This window comes from Leptodactylus fuscus, chromosome 5 (assembly GCF_031893055.1).
Source record: "Leptodactylus fuscus isolate aLepFus1 chromosome 5, aLepFus1.hap2, whole genome shotgun sequence".
Classification (NCBI taxonomy): domain Eukaryota; kingdom Metazoa; phylum Chordata; class Amphibia; order Anura; family Leptodactylidae; genus Leptodactylus; species Leptodactylus fuscus.
The window spans coordinates 5,027,855-5,047,889 of NC_134269.1; the positions used below are offsets into that span (position 1 = coordinate 5,027,855).

General features: G+C 40.9%; 2 protein-coding genes across 2 annotated transcripts; both read left to right on the forward strand.

The window, feature by feature from the left end:
- The first annotated feature begins 9,229 nt into the window (after nucleotides 1-9,229).
- On the forward strand, nucleotides 9,230-10,192 carry LOC142204326 (olfactory receptor 11L1-like). Its single transcript, XM_075275637.1, has one exon. It carries the CDS (start codon nucleotides 9,230-9,232, stop codon nucleotides 10,190-10,192), a length of 963 nt encoding a protein of 320 aa, XP_075131738.1.
- Nucleotides 10,193-18,625: 8,433 nt separating this feature from the next.
- On the forward strand, nucleotides 18,626-19,588 carry LOC142204327 (olfactory receptor 11L1-like). The gene has a single exon (XM_075275638.1). It carries the CDS (start codon nucleotides 18,626-18,628, stop codon nucleotides 19,586-19,588), a length of 963 nt encoding a protein of 320 aa, XP_075131739.1.
- The last annotated feature ends 447 nt before the right edge of the window (nucleotides 19,589-20,035 follow it).

Below are 20,035 nucleotides of genomic sequence, written 5' to 3' on the forward strand. Positions count from 1 at the left end.
ATTGTTTCTCTTATTATCTAGTTCTGGCCTTGCTTCCTCCTTTGGTTCTTCTTCTGTTTCCGATTCTGTACTGCCGATTGGTTGTGACCCGTGTCTGTATTGATCACCTGTGCCTGTTCTGTTTGTCTTGTTAGCGTTTTCTGTATTCACTTGTATTATAGGTAGGGATCATCACTCAGTTGTCCTCTACAGCCTAGGGTAGTTGTGGCAAATGGGTAGGGACTGAGGGTGGGTCAGGCATTAGGAATCACTGTCTCCATTGTTTCCCTTCTTCCCAGGTTCCAGCAGCAGATACTGGGAAATTGTTTAATGGGCAATTTCCTAACAAATATATTGTAGAATATCAAGGTAGCTAAGCACTTACAATAGAATTCAGTCAACAGCTATTTGTTTTCTCACCGCAGTCACGTATTTGGTGTTTGGAGACTTCCACCTGTTGATGTAACACAGCCTGACCCTGGGTCCTTTTCCTGAAGTTCCCTTGTTCTGGCATTGGATTTTTTTGACAGGCCCTGTTCCTGGCATCTTCTATTTACTCTTCGATTTCATCTGTGGACTATTGTGGTCACTGCTCTTAGTGTCCATGCTCCTGCTTCCAGCTCTTGGTATGTTTTTAGTCTCTTGGTCCTATTCCACACCCAACTCCACATCTGGTGTCAACTCCCAGAGTAGTCTTGTCTCATATCCAGTCCTGCTATTCCAAAAGTACAAATTCAGACCTATTGACTTATAAACATTACTCCGATTGCTGAGACATCGCTATCAATGGTGAAGCTACTTAGTTGTCTAACTAGTTGCTTATTTTCTTCTTGCTGCATCTGCTGCATTCACATTTTTGCCTCATTTTAGTTATAGTGAATCCTGAATTTTTGCCAGGCTATTTTATTTGCTAGATTTAATAAACTAACCGTATCACAGTGGTCATATTTATTAGAGATGAGCGAACAGTAAAATGTTCGATATTTGATATTCGTTTCGAGTAGCCCCTCAATGTTCAACTACTCTAATCGAATATCGAATCCTATTATACTCTATGGGGGAAAAATGCTCGTTTCAGGGGTAGGCAACATTCGATCAAATAGAACATACCAAGTCCACAAGTGAGGGTCGGGCTGGATTCTCCAAGAAGTCTTCTCCGTGCAGCTTCCCCGCGGCGTCTTCCGGCTCTGAATTCACTCTGCCAGGCACCGGGCCTGGGCAGAGCCGACTGCGCATATCTGCACTACAAGAAAATGGCCGCTTACAGTCAAAGTGGCCATTTTCTTGTAGTGCGGGCAAGCGCAGTCGGCTCTGCCCAGGCCTGATGCCTGGCAGAGTGAGTTCAGAGCCGGAAGACGCCGCGGGGACACTGCACGGAGAAGACTTCTAAAGGTAGGAGAAGAACCAGCATTGATTGGCCGACTGTATAGCATTCGGCCAATCAACGCTGGTTCTGTATCAAATTTTTCCATTCGAATAGCGAGTGGTACTCGATCAAGTATGAGTATTTCGAATACCGCAGTATTCAATCGAATACCTACTCGATCGAATACTACTCGCTCATCTCTAATATGTATCATTAATGACAAGACTGTATATTATGTAGGCCTACACTTATAATGGGTTCCATAAAGAATCAGAGTTGAGTAACAAAGAGCTGTTATAACAAGAATCTAGGAAATGTTTTGCTATATCATACCAAAACGTTAAACTGCCTTTCTCTCCTAGGAATGAAATATAGGAGGGGGGAAGCCAGGATAGGAAGAAATAGCTATTAATTCCAATAGCAAATCATGTTATCCAGCCCCATTATACCATGTGAAAGTGTATTATTGTAGCAAGCTGGGTATACCACATATCCTCATAATATTTACATTTTATTTCCTTTGGGAAGCAGAGCTATATTCCCCCATTTTGTCTTTATAGCGAGGTTCTAAGAACAAAGCCGCCCAGTACTCATCCTTCTACTTGATGCTAATAATGCACTTGTAGCAATGTAAGCAGCAGAGCATACAGCCTGCCATGCTTGTCGGTGTATGTGTGAAGCCAGGGGCCAGCCATGATTGGTGTTCTTGTCCAATGTGGTGCTAGTCATCATTATTATCATATTGAAATGGATAAGGGTCAGATTCCATCTTTGGCTGTGCCTGGGTCCCCTTTGCAACACAGGAAGAGTATTACTCCTTTTCCCATCTAGGAATCTCATTTACTCTACAATAATGGCTTTGACTCTGATCCTCATTCTCCTCCATCAACATAGAGTGATGATGTTTGTTCTTTGTTGCGAGATCACATTCCTGATGTTGCAGTTATCCATGCTGAAAAATTTGGTGGCTTTCTTAAAGGGCTTGAGAAGCTAGCAAACTTCTCCTAAGAGTTTCCAATTAATTATGTCAAAGTCACATATTGTGCCTTCTATGTGCAATATCATTTACCCCCTTCTGGTGCTAACACATACTCCAGCATGTAGAATATACAGTTCCTCTAGGATGGAACTTTGCAGATAAGGGGGTGCAAAGGAAAACCGTTTTATTACTACGAATCGAGCAGATTATTTTTTTATGATGGAAAAATGGCTTAAATGCACAGATTGTTCTAGCCATGATGAAAACCTTGTTTAAGCCACTAAATAGGTAAATACTGCCGTGAATAGTGCGATGAATCACCAGATTAAGGACATGCGCTATGCAATAAAAATGTGCATTGCAACATCAATATTGGTGCCATCATCGCTGGCAATGCTGCCCAGTTTTAGTTGGCAAGGAGCCATCCAGCAGAATTCTTGCTGCAGTATAGAGTGAAGCAGCTCTTCTGCCATGTGTCTCCTCTGATGCATGTTCATTGCATGAAGGGGAAAGAGGAGTGAAAGTGATGACTTTCCCTGAAGTGACAGAAAATGGTCCATAGAAAGAACTATCCAGAGGAGGTGAGTGTGCTCTGCATGATGTTGGACTGCAAATTTGCTGTAGAACTCACAACTGACCTTGCTGCATTTCTTGACTGTGGCCACTACAGCTCAAAACTTTGACCCATTGGGCAGTACAACCATGTATTGACCTTGTTCATAATTGGGGCTCCCTGTGTTGACAATGGCATGCTCCTTTTCCCAAACTGATGTATACACAGAAAGGCCAATGTTCTTTAATACATGGAAATATAAAGCAGTTAGAATTTCCTGAAGATAATTCCCAAAAACAGCAGCTAGGGTAAAGGAAGTCAGAGACAGTGAGCCCTAAACCTAAGCCAACGTCATGTCCCTACCTATTTTCCGAAATTGTCCTAAAGACAGGGACAACTGAATGACAAACCCTACTCTATATAAGTGATGCAAAGAACAGGACAACACAACACAGAAGAGGAGTCAGCAAACCAAGGGTCAAAGCAGAGAGACAAAACAGTGCAAATTGCAATCCAAAAGAGTAGTCAAAAAAAGCAAAAAAGGAGAGGTCAGAAAATACAATATAGGAGCAAGGGGAATGCTTAGCAAGGTCAGAGACACAATAGGCAGCAACCATGTGTGGCCTGAATGCCAGTTTAAGGAAGTCCAGAACCCACCCTAGGCTTGATTGGCAGATAGGCTGTCAACACAGAATGACAAGAGTCCAGGCGCAGGTAATCATGAGCAGACATGCCTCTTGAACCACACAATGAGGCCAGAGGACAGCGCAGTAGTTTGAACAGGTGAGGACATAACAGTATCCCCCCTTTCATGAGGGGACACAAGACCCTCATCAGACATCCCAGATTATGAAGGGTTCTGCCCCTGAAATAGACGAATGAGGTGTGGAACCACATCTGCTCCACATGGCGATCACCCTTCCTGTGTACAAGGTACACGAGGTATTGGATAACATTCTGTATCGAACAAGAATCCAATATTTTCTTCACCTAGTTCTCCAGTTCCTCCTGGAAAACGACAGGAGCTGGTGATCCTTGTAAGCACTCTTTATTAGATTGATGTTTGCAATACTTTGGGGCTTTTTGATTGGAGCAGAGTACGTGACTTTTAGTAGCCGAGGCATCTCCTCCCTGACACAATCTAAGGTGTGCAAAGCAATACAATGAGATTAGCACTGAACTCCCCATTTTACCAACTCCCTTTTGGACCAAGCAAAAATAAGGTTATGGAGGACCAACCAGGGGAGCCCCAGAAAGATGCTCCATAACGAAAACGCCTATGTCCTCAGCATGTGCTGAGCCCACTGGCAAAAACATTAAAGTGGTCTTGAATTAAATCTTACCCCTGGCCAGTAGAGCAAAATCCGCTCCAGTAACCAACAAAGCAGTATCCAGCGGCAACAGCTCAATTCCTAAAGCTGAGAAATATGAAAATGTAACAAAGTTTGCTACTGCCACAAAGTCTACCAGGGCCTGACCAGAAACAGGTCTGTCCCCAGAGGACAGAGAAGCAGATAATAGCATTCCTTTGTGATTTTCAGAAAACACCTCTTTGCCTGAGTGCTCCTTCTGACTAGCACTCAGACATAGAGATGAGTGAGTAGTACTCGATCGAGTAGGTATTCGATCGAATACTATGGTATTCGAAATACTCGAACTCGATCGAGTACCACTCGCTGTTCGAATGTAAAAGTTTGATGCAGAACCAGCATTGATTGGCCGAATGCTATACAGTCGGCCAATCAATGCTGGTTCTTCTCCTACCTTTAGAAGTCTTCTCCGTGCATCTTCCCTGTGGCGTCTTCCGGCTCTTCATTCACTCTGCCAGGCATTCGCAGTCAGCTCTGCCCAGGCCTGATGCCTGGCAGAGTGAATGAAGAGCCGGAAAAGCCGGAAGACGCCGCGGGGACGCTGCAAGGAGAAGACTGCACGGAGGATCCAGCCCGACCCTCACTCGTGGACTTGGTAAGTATAATTTGATTGAACGTTGTCTACCCCTGAAACGAGCATTTTCCCCCCATAGACTATAATAGGGTTCGATATTCGATTCGAGTAGTCGAATATTGAGGGGTTACTCGAAACGAATATCGAACCTCGGACATTTTACTGTTCGCTCATCTCTAGAGATGAGCGAGTAGTGTTCGGATCAGCCGATCTGAACAGCACGCACGCATTGAAATGAATGGAAGCACCTGATACTTCCGCTTTGACGCCGGCCGGCCGCTTAACCCCCCGCGTGCCGGCTACGTCCATTCATTTCAATGCGTGCGTGCTGTTCGGATCGGCTGATCCGAACAGTACTCACTCATCTCTACTCATCTCTACTCAGACACAGAAGTTTTTCCACAGGTGTGTGAGGTTTGATAGAGTAATGTCGAATGAGACGACCTGTTTTTTCTACACTACAAACAGGAGATGATGCTCTCATTGAGTCTTGGCATCCACAGTTCCCAGTTGCATGGGTTCCTCATGAGGAGTGATGGGGGAAAAAGTAGATTTTTTAGAAGAGAGAGGAAGAGACAACAGACCCTAGAGATAACAGACCCTACTGTCTCTAAGATTTTCCCAGAGTCTGCGATCAATACGTATGGCAAAAGTCATGGCCTGCTCAAGAGTACGGGGATCAGAGTGACCAATCCAGACCACCTTAATACGATCACACAGGCCTTATTTACAGTGAGCTTTTTTTGGCCAGTTCACATCAACTCTGAGCAATACTCTACGGCAGAGTGATTGCCCTGACACATGGTGAGGAGTTAAGATATCATAAGCCCTGGTCTGGCTAAGCATAGATAGAGTTCAGTGACTTAAACATTTTTCTAAGTCGGTCCACTCCTCTGCCTTGGGGAAGTTTAAGGGCCCAAGATTGTGAATCCCCCTGTAGGAGAGAAATAATCTTCTAGCATTTGAGATTGCAAGAGAAGTGGTGAGAAAATTTGGGGTGTAAATTAATGGAATAAAAACGTGGGATAATCAGTGAATGGATGAATTAGATTTTATTAGATATATAAATTCCCCTTGTTATTAAAGAGGCAATGCATTTTGACATCAGACATCTTCGTCAGGTCAACTAGGTTGGTCAAAGGGGGTTGAGCAGCAGATTGAATGACATTAAAAGAAGGCAGCTCCTTCTGAGATCAAACTCCAAACCACTACACCAACTATTGCTCTATTACTCCCCATTGTGGTCATTAACTTTTTCTGATCTCATTCTCATGTATAAGGGTTAACCCAAAAAGATAATTGACATGACTCCCGAAAAGTTTAAAATTTTTCTCGATCCCTTGAAAAACAATTCGGGAGTAACATCTTAACCCTGGGAATAGACAAGGAAGCAGATGATGCTGAAATCTTAGCTTTGTTCTGGAAAAGGGTATTGACTTGGTTAGTTAGCTCAGACACCAGGATTACCAAACCCACCATGCAAACCACAAGATCCCAAATGGAAGGGGCCACACGGTGGCTCAGTGGTTAGCACTGCAGCCTTGCAGCGCTGGAGTCCTGGTGTTCAAATCCCGCCAAGGGCAAAAAAAAACATCTGTATGTTCTCCCCGTGTTTGCTTGAATTTCCATCCCATATTCCAAAAAAGACATACTGATAGGGAAAAATGTACATTGTGAGCTCTATATGGGGCTCACAATCTACATTAAAAAAAAAAAAAAAAAAAAGATCCCGAATGGAATCCATGTAAAGTGGTTGGCTATTCTGTCACAATTGCTCAAAGGTAATTCCTAATAACAGCTGTTAGGGAAAGGGAAGACAGAGAGCCCTAAATCTAGGTCCATCCTGTGTCCCTACCTATTTGCCGCAACTGTCCTAATGACAGGGACAACTGGACAACAAACTCTACTCTATATCAGTGATATATAAGTGGCAGTAATGTCAGTGATCGACTGCTAAGTGTTAGAAGGAGCGCTATTGAAGTCTTTCCTTGCTGCTGCGTTTCGACTGTACAACTAATACCGGGCTAAGCAGAGATCATTCTATACAGAGAACTGAAAGATCCTGAAGTTGGGATATCCCTCCTACTATCCTCTTTACCTTTATATTTTTTTCTGTACCTACTGTCACTGTAATGCCTCTACTGTGGAACTTTTGTATTTGTGTTTTGTATTATTATTCTATTATCTAGGCTGCTGTAACACACTGAATTTCCGCATGGTGTGACTATTAAAGGATTATCTTATTTTATTGTATCTTATCTCTTCTCTTATCTTGCAAAGAACAGGAAAAGACAACCCAACACAGAGGAGCAGTTAGCAAGCCAAGGGTCAAGAGAGAAAAAACAGTACCAAATTGCAATCCAAAAGAGTAGTCAAAAAAGCCAAAAAGCAGAGGTCAGAAAATACAATTTAAAAACAAAGGAAATGCTTAGCAAGGTCAGAGACACAATAGCCATCAATCATGAGTGGACTGATAACCAGTTTAAGGAAGTCCAAAACCCGACCCAGACTTGATTGGTAGATAAGCTGTCAATCACAAGCACACAAAAGTTTATCCTAACAGTACCAACACAGAACAAGAGTCTTAGAACAGGTAATCATTAGCGGACACGCCTCCTACGCCGTGCAATGAGGCCAGAGGACAGCACAGAAGTTCAGGTGAGGCCGTAATACTTAGGCAATTATTATTTTTTTCTTTTAGATTAGCAGAGGCTACACTACTATGCATAATTGCTCTTAAAAAACTCCATAAAATATGTTTTTCAGATTAACACCAACGTTCCATCACACTGTGTATTTGTTCACCAGAACAGAAAAAAACCAACCCATGAAATTAAAAAAATATTGAGTATATAGATGAAACTGCTCTATTGCACAACAGACAGACCAAATTAGATTATTGGCAGTGGAAGGGTTAACTATTCCATCTGTGAAAGCAAATGCAGCACAGATTTCCCCTCACTATGATCCTATCCTACTTTTATTGATTTTTTGCACTAGCCTGCCCATGTAATTATTTGATCCTCTAAATGTTGCAACAACTTCACAGAGTCCTAGACCCTTGTCTACCTTTGTATTTCCTGGTGACCATTTTCTAATAGTTTAACAAGTTTTGGTCATCCAAAACTAAAAGTAGGACAAATGAAGAAAAGTTTTACATTTTTAATGAAAATCTGAAGTGAATAGTTAAAATTATTTTTGTTTTTCCTGTGAAAACTTTTCAGCCCGGTGATGACAGATACTATTGAGACTATGTTAGTCTCTCTACAATTTTTAGGTCCTTGAGGAATCCTTGGTTGTGCAGGGTACAAGTGTATAAATGTGTGTTCTGGAGACTGAGTATAATGTACAGGGCGATCACTGTGGCTTCTGTCTGTGAGAATTAGATTCTGTTTGGGCCTAAAGGAACATGGATCTTCAAATGAGAAATGAAGGGAAGACCCTAGTAAAGATCTCAGAGGTAAGGATTATTTCCCTGCAAAACAAAATTCTAATATTATCAGGATTTTATGCAGGGTTATGACAAGTATTTTCAAATTTTTGGTTAGTATTCTTTCAAGCAAAAAGCAAGTGCTCACACATGCACATACATGTAATAAAGCGTTCTTACAGCCTCTATATTGTACAAAGTTGTAATAGACTTTTAAGGAGCCTTATCATACTGTCATAGCAGAATGTAGGATTCCCAACAGGAGGAAGATGAGCTGCTGGAGAGAGACAGAGAGCAGACAGAGAAGATGAGACCATTACGACCCATCTGCAGCATCCAGTGAGTGTTTGATCTCACAACAGAGTTGGATTTTTCTTTGAATTATTCTCCAGCTCTGTTATGAGATAAAGATAAGAGAGATTAGATAATCCTTTAATAGTCCTACAGTGGGGAAATGATCTCTCGCTTTTCTCCTTGCCTCGCAGCCTCTTCTCCTCTCCCTCTCATCTCCATATACTTCATTCTGAACAGATCTGTGACTAACTTACATGTACAGATTAGAGAATTCAGAATCAGTGATCATTACAGACAAGAGGACAAAAAATAAAGAATGAAATAAGAATGTTTATGTTCTATTCATATGTTAAATAAAAACTAAAAGTTCAGTTACTCTTTAGGATCGACCATCTTTAGCTCTGTGGGGGTACAACATTGGGGTCCAGTATTAACCATCAGTAGCCATTTCATTGTTTACATGGGGCACCATTTTTTTATAGTGTCTATTGATCCCAAAGAGAAATAATAAACCTCTATGAGCCAGATACCAGCTGTCCCTCATTAGGTGGAAAATATTTTCTCGAAGACGGACAATCGGAATACGTATCGGTACAAAGATTTCCTCAAAATCCAATCCTGTTATAATAAGTTTGCATTCCATATACTATCTATAGCTGCTTACTATGACTTTAATACAACATCATGATTTGCTTTCACTGTCTTAAGGTTAAACTTGAAAGCAATTCAAGCCCAATAACGTCAGTACTTCTCTTGGGATTCTCTGATATTGGACGCTTTAGATTGATATTTTTCACTCTGCTCTTAGTGATCTATGGTGTGGCAGTATGTGGGAACCTCCTGATCATCACCCTGGTGTCCACCACCAAGAACCTCCACACTCCTATGTACTTCTTCCTCACCCATCTCTCCATCTCTGACATCATGTTGATCACAGACATTGTCCCGAATGCCCTTTATTGCTTACTGGTTGGGGTGGGAGTCATGTGCTTTAGATGTTGCATTGTCCAATATTACTTTTTTGCTATTGCTTTATGTTCGGAATGTCTTCTTCTAGCCATCATGTCATTTGACCGATATTTGGCCATTTGTAGTCCACTACGTTACACTTCCATTATGAAAATGGTGTTTTGCCAAAATATTTCTTTCTTGTCCTGGATTTTGAGCTTCTTATTAGTTTCGGTGGAGACAGTAACTATTCACATGCTGGACTTTTGTGGACCCAACATCATCCACCATTATTTCTGTGATCTTTCTCCCTTGATCCAACTTTCTTGTTCCGATACCTCAATGGTTCAACTCGAAATTACCTTGCTTAGTATTCCTGTGGTGGTTCTACCCTTCATTTTCATAACTTCTACATATATTTGTATAATCTATTCGATCCTACGGATTCAGTCACATACCCGGAGGCAGAAAGCTTTCTCCACCTGCAGCTCCCACCTGACTGTGGTTTCAATATTTTATGGGACTCTCTCCAGCACGTATTCAGTTCCCACCAAAGTGCAAACCTTGAAATTAAGTAAAGTCCTCTCTTTGCTCTACACTGTGGGAACCCCATTGTTAAACCCCATTATATACAGTCTGAGGAACAAAGACATCAAGCAGGCGTTTACCAAATCAATTCACAGATTATCTCTTTTTTGAAGAACATTATTCTGGCATAGAGGGGTGATATTTAGGCAAACATTTGGATACTTTCCTTGTTCACCTTGTGACACTTTGTAGATGGTGTGGGGTGAGGATCGTGCAGGTGCCTTAGTCTTGCAAATTTATAAAGGTTAGTTCACCTTTTCCACCGTGTGGATTTTTCATGTGGCTATCCATGACGGGAAGCCAATGCAGTGCTGAGTTCCTGAGTAGGCCTGAAAAAATCAGTAGCGGAAAAAAACTGTGAGTGACTCTCATGGAAGTGAATGGGAGGCGTTTTTGCAGGGGACTTTTGAGGCCGATTCCACGACAAAATGAACATACCCTTAGAATTCATGCAAGTTTTCTGATGTGAGTTACATTGTAAATCTTACACTAGTTCCTAACTAGCGTAAATTTCCATTTTGGTGCAAAGACAGTGAACAGATTTATTCACATAACTCCGATTCCCTACACAAGATAGCCAATTACATATGACTAAGGTTGAGCGATCAGGATCAGAAAAGATCGGATCCGGATCGGCAATCAAGGAAATTTCACGATCACGATCGGGTTCTGATCCCGCCTAAAAAAGATTGGGAGTGGAATGCTGATCCTGATCGCTCAACTTACCTGCATGGAAGCGCTGCTGCAGTGCGTGCCACAACAAGCCCTGCCTACTCCCAGCATCAGTAGCACTAGCGTGGGTAGCGGGACCACATACGGTGCTCTGCAGACATGCGAAGTAGAAAGAAGAGGAGCGACAGCAGCGTGGAGTGGCAGCGGCAGTGCTTCTGTGCAGGTTAGTGGACAGCAGGGAGGATTTAAGTAGCCGGGGGATTTTTTAATCACTACACAGCATGGAGTCCAAAAATTGAAGCCTTCAATTTTTGGATTCCATGCTGTGTAGTGAATGGGATCATTTTAAAAAAATCCCATTGACTTACATTAGGATCGGAATTGGGATCGGGATCGGGTTTGGATAGAAAATGATTGGAAATTGGATTTTAAAAACGTTCCTTAAATCTCAAGATCAGCTCAACCCTACATATGACACTCCGGTCTTAATAAATGTGTCCTCACGGGGTCAATACATTTCTGTGCCATATTTCATCCCTTCTTGATTATTGGAGAGTATGATTGATATTATGTGTCCTTGTTGTTACACGTTGTAGCCTCATTGTAGTCATCTAGTGATTATAGCATATATTGTGTGATGGATCAGGAAGTTTTTGGGGGGTTCTTTTTGTGATTTCATGGCTGGATATAAAATACATTTGTCTTCAGTTTACATTTAATGAAAGAACATTGTGGGAGCATTGATTGCTACATGGCGTTCCGAGGGACTCTCTAACCCATTTCTAGCCCCAACACATCCTTAGCAATATCAAAGTGACAGCAATAGATATAGGTTTACAGATGGTAACAAACATCATGTTTAAACAGAGAAATTTTTAATACTTTTTAGAATATCACTGGGTTTTTTGGAGCAAGAACAGGCCAAATAATACTGAATCATTTTATGCCTCAAAATTTAATAAAACTACTACCATGTTTCCCCGAAAATAAGACCGTGTCTTAAATTTTGGTCCTAAAGGTATGCTATGTCTTATTTTCAGGGGATGTCTTATTTTATTTTTGTGTGCGGCTGCCACCACTGCGCTACGCTGAAATGTGCTCGCTGCACAAAGACTGCATGAAGAAAAACATTGCAGCCGGCTGAACGCTGTGTGCGGTGCTCCGTGTGCACAGGTATGTCGGCTGCTGCCGCTGCTGTGTTACATTGTATCCACTGTTCCTACTGCTGTGGGATGAGCTGGGAGAGTGGACTCCCCGCTGCATATGATGCTTAGTGTATGCACAGCGGCATCTCCCAGCTCATCCTACCGATGCAGCAGCAGGAACAGTAGATACAACGTATTGCAGCGGCGTCAGCAACCGGCATACCTGTGCACATGGAAGATCGTGCACAGTGTTCAGTCGTCTGCAATGTTTTTCTTCATACAATCTTTGCGAAGAAAGATTATTATTATTGGGGGATGTCTTACTTTCGGGGGGTGCCTTATATTAGGCAATTCAACAAAACCTCTGCTATGTCTTACTTTCTGGGAATGACTTATTTTCAGGGAAACAGGGTAGTAAAGTGTATAACTTCACTCGATTTCTTTGGTACTTTGGCAAGAGTATACATTTTCATAGTGTATTGGCTACAAGTACCATGTGGCTTGACTAGATTGTCTATTTCTGATCTTGGACACAGTAAAGATTGAATGAGAATTGTGATTGAGGTCTTCGCTGCCGGCTGCTCTAACCATGTGACAGAGGGAGGAGTCACTCCAGCACTGAGTACTTCACTTGGCTACAATCCCTACAACATTATCTGTGCATCATTCTCTATTATCTTTCTCAGTCTGAATATCTGACCTGAGATACTTCTATGTCTCTAATCTCGCTCCCCCCACAAAAAAAAATTAAATAAAATAAAATAAAGGCGTATTATACAAATAAAATCATCAGATCTTTGTGAATAAAAATGTGGGTTTGGGAAGGATTGATGCAAAAATACATTTTTTTTAAATTATTTTTTTAGTTTACTTTTTTGTATTTGTGTATATATAGAATAATCATTGTTGTTCACTGTTATAGGACATTATCAAAGGAGTGTATATATGTATGCATTACTTACTCATTGTAGGTATGTTATTAGCCATTATCAGAGGATTGTATACATGCATATACACCACTTGTCCACCGTTAGGCCTCGTTCACATCTGCGTTGATAATCAAAATAATAAAATATTGAATTTGGTAATTTGTGTAATTGGATCATCTTCTCTTAAGCCACATGCTGAGTGCTGCAAAATCCCCAAAAAGAGAGTTAAGAAAATGTATTCAATGTGATTAAAATACTCCAAAATGGAGCCATCAAACACTACAAATTGTTCTAGAACTGCATAAGGCTATATGGATCATGGCGTGCAGTGGTGTAAAAACACAAAAAGTGACTTACTGACTAACTTGTGTTTGGCCTTAATTACTAAGATGTTAAATTCAGTCCTGTCAAAGGATTTTAGGATTTTGAGTTTGTGAGGGTTTGCTCACACTATCGTTTGTATTCCGTCCGCAAGGAAACCGCATGGAGACCCCCCGAATGGAATACCAATGCTAATGCAAGTGCTGTGCAGTTAAGCACATGGAGCCTATAGAGTATAATGGGCTCTGTGTGCTTGCCATGCACTGCCCGCACAATTCCTTCTTGCGGGCAGTGTGCATTATAGTTTATGGGCTCCATGTGCTTTGCAAGCACATCGCTTGCAATTGTGATTGCATTCGGTCCAGGGGGGTATCCATGCAGACTCTTTGCAGATGGAATACAAACACTAGTGTGAACCAACCCTGACATTTGTCATCTGTGAGATCTCCCCTGGGTATTTATAAGTGCTATTATTGGTAAGTGGTAGCATCTAGGGTAGTAAAACAGGAGACCATACAAATTCATAAATTGAGACCACCAAATTCTACAGTCGGTGACACAAAGAGATCTATAAGGGGCCACACAGTGGCTCAGTGGTTAGCACTGCAGCCTTGCAGCGCTGGAGTCCTGGTGTTCAAATACCACCAAGGGCAAAAAACCATCTGCAAGGAGTTTGTATGTTCTCCCCATGTTTGCATGGATTTCCATCCCATATTCCAAAGACATACTGATAGGGGAAAATGTACATTGTCTGCTGTATGTGGGGCTCACAATCTACATTAAAAAAAAAAGTTCAATAAGTTATCTGGAGGTAACGTTAGTACTAGGGATGAGCGAAGCAATTCTGCAGACAGGTAACCTCCGATCCTCCAAAGACCCCCTACTCCAAACTGCTCTTATCTGTTCCTCACACAAACTGGTCTCCAAGATTTCTCTTTTGCATCCCCCATACTCTGGAACCCCTTAACAAGAAACATAAGACTGACCCCCACAATCACAAGCTTCAAGAAGGCCCTGAAGACTCCAATATTCAGGAAGGCCTACAACCTCCAATAACACTACTGTTACCACATAACTATCTGTACAGTCTCTGTCCTCACGTTCTGTCTCTATCGTTCCTCCATCACAGTCTGTAAACCCTCATGGACAGGACCCTCTATCCCACTCTGCAAGTTGGACATTGATGATATTGTATTTGTTTTGTATATTTTGGGTACCATATGTAAACCCTAAAATGTAAATCACCATAGAATTTATGGTGTCATATAAATAATAAATAAATAAATAAATAAATAAATAAATAAATAAATACAAATAATAGAAATACATTATGTGTTATAGATAGATTCCTAGGAGTCCTAAGAGTATTCTACACTATGTTTTATAGATAGGTTCCTAGGAGTCCTAGGAGTATTCTACACTATGTTTTATAGATAGATTCCTAGGAGCCCTAAGAGTGTTCTACACTATGTTTTATAGATAGGTTCCTAGGAGTCCTAGGAATATTCTACACTATGTTTTATAGCTAGGTTCCTAGGAGTCCTAGGAGTATTCTACACTATGTTTTATAGATAGGTTCCTAGGAGTCCTAGGAGTATTCTACACTATGTTTTATAGATAGGTTCCTAGGAGTCCTAGGAGTATTCTACACTATGTTTTATAGATAGGTTCCTAGGAGTCCTAAGAGTATTCTACACTATGTATTATAGATAGGTTCCTAGGAGTCCTAAGAGTATTCTACACTATGTATTATAGATAGGTTCCTAGGAAATCTAAGAGTATTCTACACTATGTATTATAGATAGGTTCCTAGGAGTCCTAGGAGTATTCTACACTATGTATTATAGATAGGTTCCTAGGAGTCCTAAGAGTATTCTACACTATGTTTTATAGATAGGTTCCTAGGAGTCCTAAGAGTATTCTACACTATGTTTTATAGATAGGTTCCTAGGAGCCCTAAGAGTGTTCTACACTATGTTTTATAGATAGGTTCCTAGGAGCCCTAAGAGTATTCTACACTATGTTTTATAGATAGGTTCCTAGGAGTCCTAAGAGTGTTCTACACTATGTTTTATAGATAGGTTCCTAGGAGTCCTAAGAGTGTTCTACACTATGTTTTATAGATAGGTTCCTAGGAGCCCTAAGAGTATTCTACACTATGTTTTTATAGATAGGTTCCTAGGAGCCCTAAGAGTATTCTACACTATGTTTCATAGATAGGTTCCTAGGAGCCCTAAGTGTTCTACAATATGTTTTATAGATAGGTCCCTAGGAGTCCTAAGAGTATTCTACACTATGTTTTATAGATAGGATCCTAGGAGTCCTAAGAGTATTCTACTCTATTGTATTCCTTAAAATTTCATCTTTATTCCATTCTTTTAAAAGTTCATCTTCTTACAAGTACAAAGTGTGCAAAAACTCCCCAAAAGTGACAAAAAAAAATCATCACTACTGACGCGTTTCTGGGCGTACTAGCCCCTTAGTTTAGTACACTAACGAAGCACTGGCAGGACTGCCAATTGTCCCCCACTCCAGACGCTGCATAAGACATCCCTCGAAAATAAGACAGGTCATATATTTCATAAGAGAATTTAATATAAGGCACTGTCTTATTTTCGGGCAACAGGGTATCTTTTGTTACATAATAAAGACACAAACAGTCCAAAGTCCAGCACTTGAAGGAAGAAAAATTGCAAGTGCAGATCTCTAGAAAATGTATATAAGAAAATTGTGACATTAGAAAAACTCCCAACAGAATATCGTAAAAACTACCCACAGGCATAGATTAGATTCACACAGGGCAGTGAATCATTGTACATGGGGCAGATCAGACAGGATGCCAGACATGACCATTGAAGTCATTACAGGCTACAGATTAACATAAACACTCCATCACACTGTGTATTTGTTCACCAGAGTAGAAACAAATGACCCATGAAATAAAAAAAAATAAAAATAAATTATTATTATTATTATTATTATTATTATTATTATTATTATTATTATTATTATTATTATTATTATTATTATTATTATTATTATTATTATTTTTTTTTGTTCAGATTAGTTCAGGTTAGATTGTGTATTTGGTGAACAACAAAAAAACCTTATAAATAACAATAATAGTTTTTTTTTGCTTTTTTCTTCAATTTGTATAGTGTAATTAACATTTTGCTGTTAGAAGAGCAGTATGTATTTAATAAGAATAATGAAAAACATCTTTGTCATGATTGGCTTGTCACTGAAGAGTATGTTTAAAGAATGTGTATATAGAAGAAACTGCTTTATTGCACAACAGACAGTCCAAATTGTATTATTGTCGATGAAAGGGTTAACTATTCCGTGTGTGAAAGCAAATGCAGCACAGATTTCCCCTCACTATGATCCTATCCTACTTTTATTGATTTCTTGCACTATCCTGCCCATGTAATTATTTGATCCTCTAAGAGGTTGCCAAATGTTGCAACAACTTCACAGAGTCCTAGACCCTTGTCTATCTTTGTATGTCCTGGTGACCATCTAATAGTTTAACAACACAACTAAAATATTGTTACATTTGGAATATTTGGGATAATCCCGGCTCATTACAAAGCAGATCACCAATCTCTAAAAGCCTTGTTTACGGTTGGCAATGGAAAGCAAAAAACAAATCTGGTTCATCATGTTCCCCATACTGCACTGACTGCTGATGCAGCTGATTTTTCTCCTGCTATTTGTGGAAATGGCACGCCGACCGACCGAGGAGGACAAAGGAAGAAAAGTAGAGATGAGCGAACACTAAAATGTCCAAGGTTTGAAATCTGATTCGAACAGCCGCATAGTGTTCGACTGTTCGAACGAATTTCAAACCCCAATATAGTCTATAGGGGGAAATGTTTGTTTCAGGGGTAGGCAAAATTCGATAAAATTATACTTACCAAATCCACGAGTGACGGTTGGGCTGGATTCTCCTTGAAGTCTTCCCCCGGCGCAGCGTCCCCGCGTCTTCTTCTGGCTGGAATTCACTCTGCCTAGGCATCGGGGCCTAGGCAGAGCCGACTGCGTATGCGCGGTCGGCTCTGCCCGGCCTGACGCCAGAGCAGAGCCGACTGCGAATGCGAGGGCATGCCCGCGCATGTGCAGTCGGCTCTGCCTAGGCCGGATGCCTAGACAGAGTGAATTCCAGCCGGAAGACGCTGCGGGGACGCTGCACAGAGAATACTTCTAAAGGTAAGAGAAGAACCAGCGTTGATTGGCAATGTATAGCATTCTGCCAATCAACGCTGGTTCTGCATCGAACCTTAAACTTCAAACAGCTAGTAGTATTCGATCGAGTACGAGTATTTCGAATACCGTAGTATTCGATCGAACACCTACTCGATCGAACACTACTCGCTCATCTCTAAACAAAAGTTTTACATTGTTTATGAAAATCTGAAGTGAATAATTAAAATTATTTTTGTTTTTCCTGTGAATGCTTTCGAGATCTTGGTGATGTCAGATACTATTGAGACTATGTTAGTCTCTCTACAATTTTCAGGTCCTTGAGGAATCCTTGGTTGTGCAGGGTACCAGTGTATAAATGTGTGTTCTGGAGACTGATTATAATGTACAGGGCGATCACTGTGGCTTCTGTCTGTGAGAATTAGATTCTGTTTGGGCCTAAAGGAACATGGATCTTCAAATGAGAAATGAAGGGAAGACCCTAGTAAAGATCTCAGAGGTAAGGATTATTTTTCTGCAACACACAATTCTAATGTTATCAGGATTTCATGCTGGGTTATGATATATATTTTAAAATTTTTGGTTAGTATTATTTCTACATCCACACTATAAAAATAGCAAAACACAAGTGATTTAGTGCTCACACATGCACATACATGTAATAAAGCGTTCTTACAGCCTCTATATTGTACAAAGTTGTAATAGACTTTTAAGGAGCCTTATCATACTGTCATAGCAGAATGTAGGATTCCCAACAGGAGGAAGATGAGCTGCTGGAGAGAGACAGAGAGCAGACAGAGATGATGAGACCATTACGACCCATCTGCAGCATCCAGTGAGTGTTTGATCTCACAACAGAGTTGGATTTTTCTTTGAATTATTGTCCAGCTCTGTTACTAGATAAATAATGATCTCTCACCTTTCTCTTTGCCTCGCAGCCTGTTCTCCTCTCCCTCTCATCTCCATATACTTCATTCCAAACAGATCTGTGACTAAGCTACATGTACAGATTAGAGAATCAGTGATCATTACAGACACTGTTTCCATTGGGTGCCGCTGTTGTCTGGATTTTTCATAGTGTCTGCAAAAAAATAAACCTTTATGAGCCAGATACCAGCTGTCCCTTATTAGGTGGAAAATCTTTTCTGGAAGACTGGCCATCGGAGTTTGACCCTGTACAAAGATTTTCTTGCACAAGGATTCGATCACCCTTATAATAAGTTTGCATTCCATATACTATCTATAGATGCTTACTATGACTTTAATACAACGTCATGATTTGCGTTCACTGTCTTAAGGTTAAACTTGAAAGCAATTCAAGCCCAATAACGTCAGTACTTCTCTTGGGATTCTCTGATATTGGACGCTTTAGATTGATGTTTTTCACTCTGCTCTTAGTGATCTATGGTGTCGCAGTATGTGGGAACCTCCTGATCATCACCCTGGTGTCCACCACCAAGAACCTCCACACTCCTATGTACTTCTTCCTCACCCATCTCTCCATCTCTGACACCATGATGATCACTGACGTGGTCCCGAATGCCCTTTATTGCTTACTGGTTGGGGTGGGAGTCATGTGCTTTAGATGTTGCATTGTCCAATATTACTTTTTTGCTATTGCTTTATGTTCGGAATGTCTTCTTCTCGCCATCATGTCTTTTGACCGATATTTGGCCATTTGTAGGCCTCTGCGTTACACTTCTATTATGAAAATGGTATTTTGCCAGAACATTGCTTTTGTGTCCTGGATTTTAAGCTTCTTAATAGTTTGGCTGATCATATTAACCATTCACATGCTGGACTTTTGTGGACCCAACACCATCCACCATTATTTCTGTGATCTTTCTCCCTTGATCCAACTTTCTTGTTCCGATACCTCAATGGTTCAACTCGAAATTACCTTGCTTAGTATTCCTGTGGCGGTTCTACCCTTCATTTTCATAATTTCTACATATATTTGTATAATCTCTTCGATCCTACGGATTCAGTCACATACCCGGAGGCAGAAAGCTTTCTCCACCTGCAGCTCCCACCTGACTGTGGTTTCAATATTTTATGGGACTCTCTCCAGCACGTATTCAGTTCCCACCAAAGTGCAAACCTTGAAATTAAGTAAAGTCCTCTCTTTGATCTACACCGTGGCCACCCCATTGTTAAACCCCATTATATACAGTCTGAGGAACAAAGACATCAAGCAGGCGTTTACTAAATCGATTCACAAACTATCTCTGGCATAGAGGGATGATATTGAGGTACTTTCTTATAGGAGTCTGTCACTGCCACCAGCTACCGTACTTTAAACTGCTCCCATAGTCCTATAGATGCTGTTAGCAGAATAAAAACCAAACCTTTCTTATGTTTCAGAGCCCCAGGGATGCATAGGAAAAGCACTTTTGTTCTTTATTCAAATGAGGATGTTGGAGCACAGGGGGAGGTTTTCTGTATTACAGCATCGCTGTATCATCACTAAACACGCCCATCCTGCACTCAGCTCCTCCCCCTGACAGTGTGATTTGATCCTTCAGTGTCGGTGTCCTCCCACGTTCATCTTCTATACTATGGAACTAACTATCATGATTCACAAGACTGCTCCCAATCACAACCTTCAAATGCAACCTGAAGAACTGTTTCTTTAGAATTTCATATGATACAATTAATCCTGTGACCATTATGCCACCATATCG

Excerpts from the sequence above, each read along its gene's own strand:
- LOC142204326 (XM_075275637.1), top strand. The coding sequence starts at position 9,230 with ATGATTTGCTTTCACTGTCTTAAGGTTAAACTTGAAAGCAATTCAAGC.
- LOC142204327 (XM_075275638.1), top strand. The coding sequence starts at position 18,626 with ATGATTTGCGTTCACTGTCTTAAGGTTAAACTTGAAAGCAATTCAAGC.